The sequence below is a fragment of the Ammodytes marinus genome (genome assembly GCF_949987685.1).
Source record: "Ammodytes marinus genome assembly, chromosome: 15".
In the NCBI taxonomy this organism is placed as follows: Eukaryota; Metazoa; Chordata; class Actinopteri; order Uranoscopiformes; family Ammodytidae; genus Ammodytes; species Ammodytes marinus.
In genome coordinates this window covers 19074142-19089465 of record NC_137219.1, presented here as the reverse complement: position 1 = coordinate 19089465, position 15324 = coordinate 19074142, and the positions used below count along the sequence as shown (strand labels likewise).

At 45.5% G+C, this 15324-nt stretch overlaps 1 protein-coding gene across 2 annotated transcripts in view; it reads right to left on the bottom strand.

Moving 5' to 3' along the window:
• The window catches only part of ldlrap1b (low density lipoprotein receptor adaptor protein 1b), a 40160-nt gene that overhangs the window by 16697 nt on the left and 8139 nt on the right, over positions 1-15324 (bottom strand). For both annotated transcript variants that reach the window (XM_080042535.1, XM_080042536.1), the window contains exon 2: positions 726-868. In XM_080042535.1, coding sequence (XP_079898661.1) covers positions 726-868 — 143 coding nt within the window. The remainder of the gene's footprint in view (positions 1-725; positions 869-15324) is intronic.

Sequence of the window (15324 nt, the reverse complement as noted above, 5' to 3'; positions counted from 1 at the left end):
CGATACTAAAACAATCAAGCAACAAAGTAAATTTTTGTCATAAAGCTTTTGCGCAATCCAGACTGTATGTCAAAAGATGCCAATCAAAATGATCAGTTCAATCCATGGAGATATGACTTTCGACTTAAGGAACTCTAATGTCAATGTGAAATTTCAGCTTTTTCTTTTTAATAAAATAAATACTTTCCACCTGTTAAGCAACATGACAAGTAAAAATATATCAGCAGCGGCTATAGCATTAAATACCTTTCTGAGGGACACCGAGGGCAGACAACAGATTAGGCCCAATCAGAGCCTCTGCCTTCCTCTCCATACATCACCGTGGCCACTATTCTGTCGCCGCTAACTTCATTATCCCTTGAGCTGCCACATCCAATAACATTAAGCCTTTTCTACCACGATAAAGCGGGCTGAGCCAGCATACACTGAGCAACAGTGTCCCAGACAAATTGCGTCCTCCTCCTAAATGTCAGCCTGGGCCCCGGTGGGGAAAGAAGGCAGCCAAGCAGTGGCTTTTCAACAAGGTTTCAGTAGGGGTCACAAACAGGAGGAAACTGCTGGAGGACTATGATTTTACAAGTGCCGGAGGTGATGATGCGGGAAAGTTGTTATATGTGCTTGACAGAGAAACTCATTTTCTGGGAATCGTTTTTCTGAGTAGCAGTGCGTTGAGATTTTTGGTGCCTTGTGTTTAAGCTAGTCGTGTGTGTGTGTGTCTCTCATACCGTGGCCACTATCCTCTTTACAGCAGCCGCAGACTGCTCCTCTCCTTTGGGCTGCTCGACCATGGTGACCCCCAGGTACTTGAGCTGGAACACCATGCCCTCCAGAAGGGTCTCCCTCGTGTCCGACCAGTTCTCCGGAAGTTCTGCAAAAGAAAGACACGCACCAGTGACACTCGGCTCATAGATACCTTGTCATGATATACCGGTGACAGACAGAACAGCACAGCATTTTTCTCAGTCCACTTGTAAGACACTGGTAGCCTACCACTCTGCTGCTATACAGGTCCATCTCATATTATTAGAATATCATGGAAAAGTTTTTTTTTCTTCCTGTAATTCAATTCAGAAGGTTAAAGTTCCATATATTCTACATTCATCAGACAAAGTTATATATTTCAGGCCTTTTTTTTTTTTTTTTTTAAGCGTTACGGCAAAAATCCCGAAATATTAGAAAATGACATAAGGCCAATCAAGAAAAGGATTCATAATACAGAGATGTCGACCCTTTGAATTTAGGTTCATGATGTAAAGCTTCAGCAACAGAGAAAGAACTTCTCTTCATATTATATAAGTATGAAAAGAGCCAAAGATGCTGGTCAACCTAGTACACCACAGAGGGTGGAGCAGTGAGTGAGCAAAGAACTACGAGTTGAATTGGACTGCCCTTCCAAATAACACCAAATCATGATAAACACTACCGTTATAATTCAGCTGACAGTGCACACTAGACCTTCAACATTCAGCAGCTTTCAATCGGACCAAACTTGAGGCCAGTAGAAACCAGTTGCACTAACAGTTTTTCTGATACAACCAAAGGAAATTAAAGCGGAAACAAAAAAAAGTGGAAGTTCCCACGATTAGACAAACTGCTTCTTCAGTAACTATCCAGCCATTTGTTCCCACAATAAATAAACTGACTTCTCCTTGAAGCTCATAAAAGCTTTTATGGACTGCCACTATGAGGCGTGATGGTGAATCAACTACATTAAGCCTCCGTCCTCCTGGGTGGTCTTCATGTCACCCACTTTCTTCACAGTGATCTAAATAGAATTCTGTGGTCACTGCAGTGCCCTTTCCAAGCAAGATGTGCAGCAAGCTTTTAAGGGTAAAAAGGTCTTTTGCTCGTGTGTTTCATTGGTTCTCAAATGCTGGGTTGACACGAATGAAATTCCGTCTAGGGAGAATGAGTGTCCACAGTGTTGACTCGCTCATTTTAACCGTTTAAAATCACAGTTTCATTGAGAATACTATACTTTATTAGTAATGATGATGAAACAAATATTGACCACTATTTCCATTTTAAACTTGTTCCACAACACTAAACATGCAATAAAAAAAACTTACTCTGAAAAGATTTTTCCTACCATTGATCTGCAAAATAGCCATTAGTTGGCTCTGTAAAACTGAAGTGCTTTTAAAGCTTTTTTAACGCATACTCTGAAAACCATTACTTGGCTTAAGAACCCACGTCATCAGCAGACTCTAACCTATAATTACCTTCCTTCTAGAAGCAAACCATGCCAACCGTGAGTGTATGGGGGATGTTTTATGGGTAAAGGTCGGGGTCTAAAGGGTCTAAATGCAGCTCTTACCAAACCCATACTTGAGTGATGGGTGAGTCTGACAGTGTATACTCACTTTAAGGTCATAATCTAATATAATCAGCTCCTACATGAGCTAAATTAAGTTACCAAGTGGACGATATACATGTCTATCATGAGGTGAAGCCACTTAGGACAATTTTGTCAGACAGTTAAACAAATACGATGGATGGAGTTAATGCAGGCTTAACCTTAGCTAGCATGACATGTGCAACCTTTTGTCCTTGCTGCAACAGGGAATGTGAGTCCAGAGATTTTCAGAGTCTGCAAAAGGCAACACTGCTGACAGCAGGGCTTCACTGAAATTCAACAATCTGTCAGATGTGCTTTGAGAATGCTCAGAGTGATCCAAGGCTTAAAGGAGAGATGTCACACACACACACACACACACACACACACACACACACACACACACACACACACACACACACACACACACACACACACACACACACACACACACACACACACACACACACACACACACACACACACACACACACACACACACACACACACACACACACACACACACACACACACACACACACACACACACACACACACACAAGTAGGCTCGTGCTGGTCAGGTTGAGATATCAGAAGCAAGCGTTTTTACTTCAACTGCCCACACTAATACTTGCAGGATGTACGTCTCTGGGGATGAGCAGTCCACCCTGACTGCACACTCTTAGAAATCCAACCCATCCCCACAGATCCTGAGGAAAATGTTATTCAAAATTACACAGATGCTGGGAATCCTTTTGTCCAGTCGGCCTGAAATTGATGAGTATTCAACTAAGGTGGAGTCAACAATTCTGGAGAATGCTTGTTGTCAAAATCACTTTGTCAAAATCAGCGAATATCTCCTCACAATCCGCTACCTGTCTATACTGAAAATAAATCCAGTGTTGACCGTTGTTGTAAGCTTCGGTGGTCCCCTTTGTTTGTAAACATAGGCTACACTTTGCTTTTTCAGCGCATACACAGAACGGACAGGTAACGGATCACGAGGACATATCTACTGATTTTGACAACAAGTGATTTTGACAACAAGCGTTCTCCAGAAAACTTGAATGCGCCTTTAATATTCTGCAAAAAAAAAAACATCACTGAAGGTCCAGGAACATTTTTCAACAAAACCCTGACACAATGGCCAGCTCAAATGAGGAACTTGTGAACCAGATCTATTTTTAGACTGGTGCATGTACCAAGGGTGCTGCTTTGTATCCATTTTGGTCACATTTGCATTTACAGTACACATTAACACAACCAACCCCCACCCAACACCATGCATCCACAGCATCCACAGCAGCAGCCCCCTCCGCAGTATGATTAGAGCAAACTTCAAAGGCTTGTGTCTATATGCGGGAGCTCCGGCTGGTCAGTGATCGCTGCTCTCCTCTGTGACACCAGCCAGTAATGAGCCAGAGAGACAGATTGTAGAGTGGAAGGGAGAGCATGGGGCAGGTATAGGGCCGCAGCTGCTGCCAACATCAATAAGTGGAAAAGGCATGTGAGGGTTTGTTAAGCCGATCATCTTCAAAAGAATAATGTGGATAATGAACCACTGGGGTTCATTTGGTATAGCGTTCTGTCTCCAGCTCTGTAAGCCTTCACACGGTATAGGGTGACGGCAGCCAGATCCTCTGGAGAAAAAAAAAAAAAACTTTACATACTGCTCAGAGCCTCTACAAACGCAACCCATTACATAATGATCAACCATGTGACAACAGAGATGCTGCAAGACGAGATAAAGATGTTATGGAAGACCGAGTGAGCAGAAACAAAGCAAATATCTGCTGGTTGAATGCCAAAAGATATGGGACTGAAAAATTTGATTTTACTTACAGCATCTGCCAAGCTTGGATAAACTCTACTACTTCTTCTAAATAAAGAATTACTGATGATCTGTTGGCCGGTTCTAACGAAACACCAAAGCGTAAAACAATTCATACACAACTTCTTCAGATAACCTTGACCATCCAGTTAAATCCTTATTAAAGAACAGCTATAGCATTCAGAGCAGTACAAACGGGAAGACTTCAGTTAAAAGACGATGCAACCATCAGAGACACCAGGCCTTTCTCAGTCATTGTTCTTGTTTGTTCTTGTATCACATGGATTCATCAGTCGTGGCCAAGTTACTGTCAAAAACAAGGCTACCACCACATCTTGCCAAGTACAGTCCAAACATATCAATTTGTTTCTTGCTCCACCCGTTTTCTCGAAGGTTTTCCCGTTCCGAGAGGCGTAAAACGTGTAAATTTGGCATAGATAATAATCCCAGCATGCATTTTGCATATTTTAAAAAGGTTGGCTGTGTCAGAAGCAAGCAGGGAACTCCATAGATGACCGGACAACATCTATAATCAGTCCACTCTTATCTCTAACCTGGGTCTGAAAGTCAATTACAGATTTTTTTTTTTATACTTTTGGCTTGTAAAGATCATGACATACCTAAATAGAAATGATTAAATACTGTCTATACATGAAAAGCAAACAGTGGCAGAGTAGTAGTAGTTTTCCTTGGGCATCCCATGCTTGTTGTTGAGAAAACAAGACACCTCTGATTGGAGGGCATGAAATAAGCAGTTTGCTTAACTTTTGGCTGGCTAATTTTAGCCATCCATAATTACATTTTACAGTATATAATAATAATATAATAATAAATTTTATTTATATAGCGCTCTTCTCTCACTCAGAGCGCTTTACAAAAACAAAACAATAAACAAACAAACATGTCATGTAGAGTTGGGTTGGTGGGTGAACTAGGGGTAGGCAGAGGAGAAGAGATGGGTCTTGAGTTTGGACTGGAAGATGGTGAGGGACTCAGAGTCACGGATATGTTGGGGGAGGCTGTTCCAGAGCCTGGGAGCTGCCCTGGAGAAAGCTCTGTCACCAAAGCTGCAGAGTTTAGATGTGTGGGTGGAGAGGAGACTGGCTGAGGAGGATCTGAGGGCCCGAGGGGGTTGATAGGGGGAGAGAAGGTCAGTGAGATATGGGGGGGCCAGATGGTTGAGGGCTTTGTAGGTGAGGACCAGGAGTTTGTAATTGATCCGGAAAGAAATGGGGAGCCAGTGGAGCTTTTTGAGGACTGGGGTGATGTGGTTCCACGAGTTGGTGTGAGTGAGGAGACGGGCAGCTGCATTCTGGACACGTTGGAGTCTGTTGATGGAGGTGGTGCTGATGCCGGCGAGGAGTGAATTACAATAGTCAAGGCGGGAGGAGATGAAGGCATGGATGAGTCTTTCAGCAGCATGGGGTGTGAGGGAGGATCTAATCTTTGCAATATTACGGAGGTGATAGAAGGAGGTTTTGACAGTGTGACGGATGTGGGGTTCAAGGGAGAGGGTGGGATCAAAAATTACGCCAAGATTGCGGGCCTGGGGGGAGGGGGAGACCATGGTGCCATCAATAGTGAGTGTGGGGGGGGGTTGTACATTTGCTGAGGGTGGATTTGGAGCCAATTAGGAGGAGTTCAGTTTTGTTGCTGTTGAGTTTGAGGAAGTTATTTTTCATCCAGAGTGTAAGGGAAGACAGGCAGGATTCAATGTGGGAGATGGGGGGGTTGTGGGGGGATTTGGTACTGAGGTAAATTTGGGTGTCATCAGCATAGCAGTGGAAGTCCATTGAGAAATGGCGAAGTAACTGACCAAGGGGGAGGAGGTAAATGATGAAGAGGAGGGGGCCGAGTACAGAACCTTGGGGAACACCTTGTGTGACGGTGACTGTGGCAGATGTGTGGTTATGGAGGGAGATGAAGTTGGATCTGTCAGAAAGATAAGAATGAAGCCAGCTGAGTGCAGTACCTTCGATACCAAGGTTGCTGAGTCTGGTGAGCAGGATGGTGTGGTTAACAGTATCGAAGGCTGCACTCAGGTCAAGGAGGATGAGGAAGTTGAGGGAACCAGCATCGGCAGAGGTGAGGAGGTCATTGAAGACTTTAAGGAGAGCGGTTTCTGTGCTGTGGAGAGGGCGGAAGCCAGATTGGAGGGATTCAAAAAGGTTATTGGCGTGGAGATGGGATTGGAGTTGTTTGGTGACTATGCGTTCAAGGGTTTTGGAGAGGAAGGGGAGGTTGGAGATTGGGCGGTAGTTACAGAGGGAGGCGGGGTCGAGACCAGATTTCTTGAGGGTGGGGGTGACAGCAGCAGATTTGAAAGCAGAGGGGACAATTCCATGGGACAGTGAGGAGTTAAAGAGGTTAGTGAGGTAGGGGCAGAGAACGGGGAGGCAGGACTTGAGCAGGGGAGTGGGGAGGGGGTCAAGGGAGCAGGTAGTAGGTTTGGAGGAGCTTATAAGCTTGGAGAGTGCAAGAGGGGTAACCAAGTCAAAGTGGGAGAGACGGCAATGGGGAGGAGGGGTTGGGATGTCCAGCGAAATGGGTAGGGGAGGGGCCATTGAATGTGCAGGGGGTTCATGTACAGGGAAAAGTGAAAGGTTGATGGTGGTGATTTTGTCAGCGAAAAACTGGAGGAATGAGTTGCAGAGATCTGGGGAGGAGGTGGAGAGGGTGCTGGTCCGGGGTTTGAGGAGGTTGCTCACTGTGGAGAAGAGGGTTCTGGGGTTTTGGCAGGGGTCAGAGAAGATGGCAGAGAGGTAGGCAGACTTGGCAGCGGTGAGGGCGTCTTTGTAGGCAGTGAGGTGGAGTTTGTAGGCTTGGTGGTGGACTGTGAGTGAAGTTTTTTTGGAGAGTCGTTCGAGTTGGCGGCCAGTCTGTTTCAATTTGCGGAGTGCGGGTGTGAACCAGGGGGAAGAAGTATTAAAGGAGACAGTTTTGGTTTTTAGGGGGGCCAGGGTGTTGAGGGAGGAAGACAGGATATAATTAAGGTGGTTTGTAAGCTCATCAGGTGAGCTGAGGGTTGAGTCCAGGGGGAGGGTGGAGGAGAGCAGGTCACAGAGATGGTGGGGATCAATGGATTTGAGGTTACGGAAGGTGATTTCTCTGAGGGGGCGGGGGCAGGGGGTGGGGGAGAGGATGGTGAACAGTATAAGTTTGTGATCAGAGAGGGGAAAGGGGCATGGGTGAAGGCTGAGTATAGGGAGATTGATGGAGCAGACAAGGTCGAGGATGTGTCCTTTGTCATGGGTTGGGAAGGTGACATGTTGGGTGAAATCGAAATTGTCCAGTACAATGGTGAGTTCAGATGAGAGCTTGGAGGTGGGGGAGTCCATGTGGATATTAATGTCACCGAGTAACAGCAAGCGTGGAGAGAGGGTTAATGCTAATGTGATGAGTTCGGTGAAGTCAGAAAGGAAGGAGGGATTAGGTTTGGGTGGCCTGTAGATGAGGATAACTGTCGTGGAGGAGGGGGCTTTAAAAGCAATGAATTCAAATGATGATACTGAGGGGAGGGTGAGTTCTCTGATCAAATAATTATGTTTGTGGATGACGGCGAGGCCACCGCCACGGCGGCAAGGGCGGGGTTTGGCGATGTAGCTGAAACCAGGGGGAGATGCTTGGTTGAGGGAGAAAAAGTCATTGGGTTGTTGCCAGGTTTCAGTAAGTAATAGGAGGTCCAGATTATTGTCGAGGATGAGTTCATGTATGGCGGGGGCTTTATTGTTGAGTGAGCGGGTGTTGAGGAGGGCAAAGTTGGCACAGCCAGAGGGTGATGGGATAGGGGCAGGCTGGAGAGGTCTGAGGTTAGCCAGGTTAGCTGTGCAGAGGGGCGGAGGGGAGGGGGGGAAACTGGGTGGAGGGGTGGTGGTGGTTGAGTATATAAATGATTGGCCATTTGATGAAGTGATGTGTGGGTGAGGGGAAAGGACAGCAGTGAAATCCAGTCCATGTTTTCTGTCCTGCCTGGTGAGCTGCTGCCTGACAGAAGCGATGAATGGTCCAATAGCGGCCGCGGGTGAGTCCTGATGACGTGGCAGAGGTGCGACGGAGCTTGCAGGTAACCGGACGAATGGGATGGAGTTTCTGTGCTGGGTCAAAACAAACCCACGGCGGGAGCCTCTGTGGATGTAGCGGCGGCGGCGTAGGAGTCCAAGTTGTTGAATGACTGAGATGGATGATGGGATGAGGTGGTGGTTGAAAAGTCCAAACAGCTGTGCTGGTGAATAGGTGATCATGATGAACCAGGGGAAGAGTCTGACTGAGGGGAGACCATGCGGAGTGAGGAGGATGGATGCGACCAGATGTAGCCGACGGAGCAGCGATCGTTAGCCGCCACTCGGTAGCTGAGCGAGGGCGACCCGCTTGCAGTACACAACACAGTGCGATCAGAGAGACCAGGAGGCGGCTGAAGCGGGTGGGACCAACGATGATGGTCAGCAGGCACCCGAAGATTATCCGACTGCCCAATGTTGGAGGACAGCGGCAGCAGGTGTAGTGGCGTGTGTGGCTATATGAGCAGTGGCGAGAAGCAGCGAACAATCAGCAGCAGCGGCCTCTGCCTACGGTTGGTACGTCCCCTTCAGTTGTCAACACACGAATGGTGTTATGAGATAAAAGTCCCCGTTCAATCATGAAGTAAGCTAGCATCCAATGAATCGTTGTTCCCACACAAGTAGTAATGCCAGCGGATTGAAAAAATATTCCAAGTGAAGCTAATCACACTGTCCGATTAGTTCATGGAAAATAAAATAAATAAAATTAAGTTATTGAAAGTTAAAAAGTTTCAAACAGTTCAAAGTTACCGGCGAGCAGCGGCAGCAAGTTGCCAGCGTTCACTCGTTGCCATGGTGAATGTGAATATCACACTGTAGACAGTGCACGGTGTGAAAACCTGAACTGAACTTTAATTTAGTACTGTTCATAGGGTTGCAAAGGGGTGGAAAGTTTCCGGTAAATTTCCGGAAACTTTCCACGGGAACTTTCACTCGGGAATTTTGGGAATATTCAAAATTGGGAATTATAGGAATTAACTAAATGGCTGTCATTTAAAAAAAAAATGTCATATCTAAACATAAATCTAAACATATAAACACTATATTTTGTCATAGGCAGACAGATATTCATGCAAACTAATACAATTAAAAAAACATCACATTTGAACAGATTTGCCACGATTGCAACCTTCAATTGGCCACAACTTGGGACTCGCGTTAGGAAAGCGCGCAGCAGCGGTTCGTTGAAGCGTTCGAGCCGGGCAGACGGGTGGTGGGGCGCCGCCGATGCGGGGCTGGCGGTCGGCGCCCCACCACCCGTCTGCCCCACCACCCGTCTGCCCCGCCGATGCGGGGCTGGCGGTCGGCGCCGGGTGGTCCGTACTTTCAAAATCTCTGCGGGATTTTTCTAGTTTTATAATGATATAGAAAAAGACAAAAGTAGCAAAACCTCACATTTGAGAGGCCGCAAATTGGGGTAATTGAACATTTGTGCTTAATGACCATCAAAGGAGAAGTAAGTGATATGTTGTTAATAAACATGTTAAATCACTCTATATTTATACAGCAATCACTTAAAGCTGGGCTGGAGGATTTGGGGAGAAAATGGCAGTTGGGATAGTGATTCGAATCCAAATACCTCAACCGCTCCACTTTTTCTCTTTGGTCCCTCCCCTATGGTCCCTCCCTGACACGCTCTACACCAACAAAGTCGTGCCAAAGTGAATGGACAGTCCCAACAGCCAATAAGAACAGAGAATCGGAGCCTCGCTCTGATTTGTCAAAGTGTTCAACTCGTGTTAATTTTGACCAATCAGAAATCACATACCCCAGCTTTAAACAGTAAACACAGTTCATAACACCCTGATCAGTTCATTGGCCCTGATCAGTTGTCCTAGCCAAAACACATTCTAAATAGGCTCAATATAGTGTGCGTTACCCATAACCATAAAAGCTTTTTATTGGAAAACACAACTTAACTTTTCAATTACTACAGAAAACAACCGTTTATTCAGGAATTATAATTTTATTGCATGTTTTGTTGTTTTTGATGTTTATTCTTTTTAATCCATTGGCAGATTATTGGGTGCTGAAGGGAAAGTCAGCTCAGGTGCCTTTGTTGAATGTTGACATCTTCTACTCTTTCCACTTCTGAGGTTTCCTCAACCCCAGAAAGTGGCGGACTCTCTTCCAGATTGAAGTTCTCTTTGTTTTCTCTGTTGTTGGGAGCTTACCATCATAGACTTCTGTCTGAAGAAGTTCAGTGGGTGGTTTGTTTGTGATTTCCTCCAGAATAGCTAGGTCTTGTTCAATGGGGAGGGACTGCCTGCACGGCTTCTCCTCAGATACTTTATCTTCCTTCAGAATATCCAAAACTGGTTCTTTGTGGAATGACTCTTCCTCTTTGCAGGGCTTGTCCTGGGATACTTCTGCCTCCTTTAGAAGTTTCAGCCGTGGTCCGTTAGGGGGGGACTCTTCCTGCCTGCTTGGATCCTCCTCAGATACTCCAGCCTCATCTAAACTATCCAAGGTTGGTTCTTTGGGGAGGGAGTCCTCCTGCTTCTTTTCAGCTACTTTTACCTCTTCCTGAAAATCTAGGGCTTTCTCATTGGGGAGGGACTGCCTGCACGGCTTGCCCTCGGACTCTTTTGCCTCTTCCAGAGTATCCAGAGCTTGTTCAATGGGGAGGGACTGCCTGCACGGCTTCTCCACGGATACTTTAACCTCCTCCAGAATGTGCAAGGCTGGTTCTTTGGGGAGGGACTCTTCCTCTTTGCACGGCTTGTCCTGGGATACGTCTGCCTCCTTCAGAAGTTCCAGGCCTGGTCCGTTAGGGAGGGACTCTTCCTGCCTGCTTGGATCCTCCTCAGATACTCTGGCCTCATCCAGACCATCCAAGGTTGGTTCTTTGGGGAGGGAGTCCTCCTGCTTCTCTACAGCTACTTCGGCCTCTTCCTGAAAATCTAGGGCTTTCTCATTGGGGAGGGACTGCCTGCACGTCTTGTCCTCAGATTTGATTGCCTCTTCCAGAGTATCCAGAGCTTGTTCAATGGCGAGGGACTGCCTGCACGGCTTCTCCTCGGACACTTTAGCCTCCTCCAGAATGTGCAAGGCTGGTTCTTTGGGGAGGGACTCTTCCTCTTTGCACAGCTTGTCCTGGGATACGCCTGCCTCCTTCAGAAGTGTCAGGCCTGGTCCGTTAGGGAGGGACTCTTCCTGCCTGCTTGGATCCTCCTCAAATACTCCGGCCTCATCCAGACCATCCAAGGTTAGTTCTTTGGGGAGGGAGTCCTCCTGCTTCTCTTCTACTTCGGCCTCTTCCTGAAAATCTAGGGCTTGTTCAATTGGGAGGGACTGCCTGCACGGCTTCTCCTTGGATACCTTAGCCTCTTCCAAAATGTGCAAGACTGGTTCTTTAGGGAGGGACTCTTCATCTTTGCACGGCTTGTACTGGGATACATCTGCCTCCTTCAAAAGTTCCAGCACTGGTCCGTTAGGGAGGGACTCATCCTGCCTGCTTGGATCCTCCTCAGATACTCTGGCCTCATCCAGACCATCCAAGGTTGGTTCTTTGGGGAGGGACTCTTCCTCTTTGCACGGCTTGTACTGGGATACTTCTGCCTCCTTCAGAAGTGTCAGGCCTGGTCCGTTAGGGAGGGACTCTTCCTGCCTGCTTGGATCCTCCTCAAATACTCCGGACTCATCCAGACCATCCAAGGTTGGTTCTTTGCGGAGGGAGTCCTCCTGCTTCTCTACAGCTACTTCGGCCTCTTCCTGAAAATCTAGGGCTTGTTCAATGGCGAGGGACTGCCTGGACGGCTTGTCCTCAGATACTATGGCCTCCTTCAGAATGTCCAGGATTGGTTCATTGGGGAGGGACTCAGTGTGTCGACATGGCTTATCTTCACAGACGTTGGCCTCCTCCAGGAGTTCCGTGGCTGATCCATGAGGGGGAAGCTCTTCCTGCTTGGATGACTCATCATCTTGCTTCTGCTGAATCGTGCCAATGTTTCGTCTGGATGGCTGGTACTCTTCTCTCTCAGCCTTTAGCTCATTGCAAAGCTCAAGGTTGAGCGAGATCTGGCTGTTGAGCTGAGCTTTCAACTCTTCCATCTCTCTCCTGAAAACCCTCTCCCTCTCAAAGGCGTTGTGCTGCAGGATATTGATTTCCCTGGCCATCGTTTGACGAAGGGCTTCCTGTTGAGCTAGAAAGGTGTGGACCACATGCCAGTACTCAATAACCTTGTATGTATGTGACTTGCTTTTGTTTTCAAGTTCACGCTTAAGGTTGTCAGCCTCCTGTCTGGCAGTGAGCACATCAGTTTCACACCTTTGGCTGACCTCATGATGGGAAACTCTGAGTCTATCCAGTTCTTCTTTGAGAAGTTTGTTCTTCTCCTTCTCACCCTGGAGCTCAGCTGTATGCTTTTCTTGGCTGGTGATATGTGCCACTTTAAGCTCCTCATAGTCAATTTGCAAGAGTTTCTTTTTCTTTCTTTTAGTTGTATCGCTCACCTGATTAGCGATCTTGGCAGCGCTGAGAGTTTCTGCAGCACTGTACTTCTGCAGCCTCTCTAGCTTTCTGTTTGCTTCTTTTTCTCTGTTTATAAAAACTTCTTTTAGGCTTTTCTGCCGTTCCAACTCTTCTTTTGTTTTATCTAACAGGTCATTAAGCTTCCTAACTTCTTCACGAGGTGTATCGCACTCCCTGAAGTTTTTCTGCTGAGGTCTACCTGTGCCTTGTTGTCTGTAGGTCCTGTCATATCCTCTTGAGTGTTTTTCTGGCTGCATTTTCTTTGGCTGTTTAAGTTTCAAAGTGATGCTGCCGTTAACAATTGTAGTTGGTCTGTGATGAATGGACTGAACAGTTGTCTTAATCAGTGGTCTTCCTTTGTTATCTTTTTAAGAATCTGCTTTCTGTAGTGGTGTCACCTGTTGAAAGGTTTGAAATCATCTGACTGGCTGTAGAGCTGGTTCTACTCATAGAATGTATTGATGATGTCATAGTACACATGCAATGGAAATATTCCTTTGATGTAACTTTGATGACACATTCTATTTTCCTTTGATCAGTACATTCAAAATAACAATCTCTAATTCAAATAATAACAAAATGGCTGCACACTAATAGCATTCCAAACAGCTTTTAAACTTGCTATGAATTCCAGATTGATTAATACATGTTTATGATAGATGTTCCATTGAATGCCACAGTCCACTTTCATTTATAATTTAAAATCTGATTTTAAAATCTTGAATTAAACATTAAAATGTTCTGTTGGACTATTGGATTTTTGTTGTCAAATGTTTGAGCTCACATTTCATGTTAGAGATTTTACTGATGTGACAAAATATATTTGTATCAGTTAGTTTTAGTCAGCATAAGAACCCCAAGCTTTGTTTAGTTTCAGCAAAAATGGTAGTAATAATACCCAAAACTATCTAAAAATAGAGTGCGCTGATGATGTTTGCTTTTTACAGGTCATTTATGATCATCAGTGTTATGTGTTTCAAAGGTGTTTAAAAACAAAGCAGGAACATCATTTAAGCAGTAATGTTTCTTCACTAAGAAGCTGTGTGTTGGCCAGATTGCATGAGAATATCGCAATTCCTTTCAAATAAAATTGAAGCTGCTTAAATTTTTGGCATATCAAGTTGAATTGAATTACCATTTCAAAGAAAGTAGCCGACAGGTCAAAACCCCTTCTCAAAAACTAAAATGATTTCCTGAGACTGGGCTTACGTCACATCATACCACGTAACCCATTACTTCTGTTTCCTCAGAATTTTCTCTGAAAAGGAAAGGGGGACAGTGACAGTTACTGAAGCTTGTGTGGTGTACTAACAACAGTTCAACGAACCTGCCTAATGACCAGACAAAGAAGAAATGAAGAAGGCAATATGGGCAAGAAAGGGTCAGGGAGGATCACTATCACTCTTCCTGTCGACAGGCAGCAACAGTAATGGAGAGAGAAGATCTGCTCAAGACTACAGTCAGACAGTGTGGTGGTGGAGGTGGTGGTGAGGGGACATTCATAAATGAAGAGCAAGCAGACAATAGAGAAAATGGGAAGTGAAGTTATCGTGTCATAAGTCAAATACTAGGAAATGAATGCAAATGTAGGCAACTAGTCAGAATTCCCACCATACAATAAAACTAATGGACAATTAGAGAGCTGCAATAGTTTAATCACCGTGGAAACAGCCGGAGCGCTCTGCTATGCTTTGTGAGTGCGAGTTAAATAATGTAATACTCTGGGGCTGGCAGAGAGGGAGATGTGCTTGCAGCGACACAGGCACCAAAAACACAAATCATCACAGTGCCATCCTGACAACTTAGTCGTTTTATCACTGCCATCTATAGCTGGCACCCAGCCAACTTTAATTGTTTTCCTCTGCTTGGAAAATTGATGGAAAAGATTGTCTAAATACAAGCCGCAGTTTTGCAACAGTTGAGGACGGACAAAGATGGATTAAAGATTAGAATTACCAGTCCTCTACGCAATCAGTGACGAATTTCTCAACTGAAAAAACAAACAATTGGAAGGTGACAGGACTTTGACAGTGAGACAGACCTACTGCATTTTACCACATCAAAACAGAAGGAGTTTATGTTCAAGCCAGAGTATCCGGGAAAAATAATTTTACAGCTTTGTTATTGACATCCATTCTACAAGTGATACCGGATTATGCCAGGAAAGCTGTGAGTACATGAGTAGGCGGACACCACTGCAGTGTTGAAACTCGGAGTTACAGCCGATGTATTATTCAACTGAGTCCGTCATGATCACACAAACACAAATAACGACTTTTCAGGCTTTCACTAGGGTGTCTATGGGTAGGGGGGATGTGGGGTGTATGTTTTGATGTTTGTTTGTATGCATAATTTCAGAAAATATATAAATAAAGTAAGTTTTTTTAAAAGTCAGAAAAAAATTCAAGTCCAGGCACTCAAGGTTGGTTTACAAAAACAAAGGGCCTTTAATCCAGCGGGCTCCACGGGTCGAGCCTGCTGCATCAACACTTTCCCCTTTGTGGAGATTTGAAAGGAGCTTCTGAGCACCGAGAGCTCTCTCTGCGTGGTGTTGAACAGGCGTTGGTGAATAAGTGAGAGGACACAGACATGAATAAATCTCTATTGTTCTAAAACATGCTTGCCG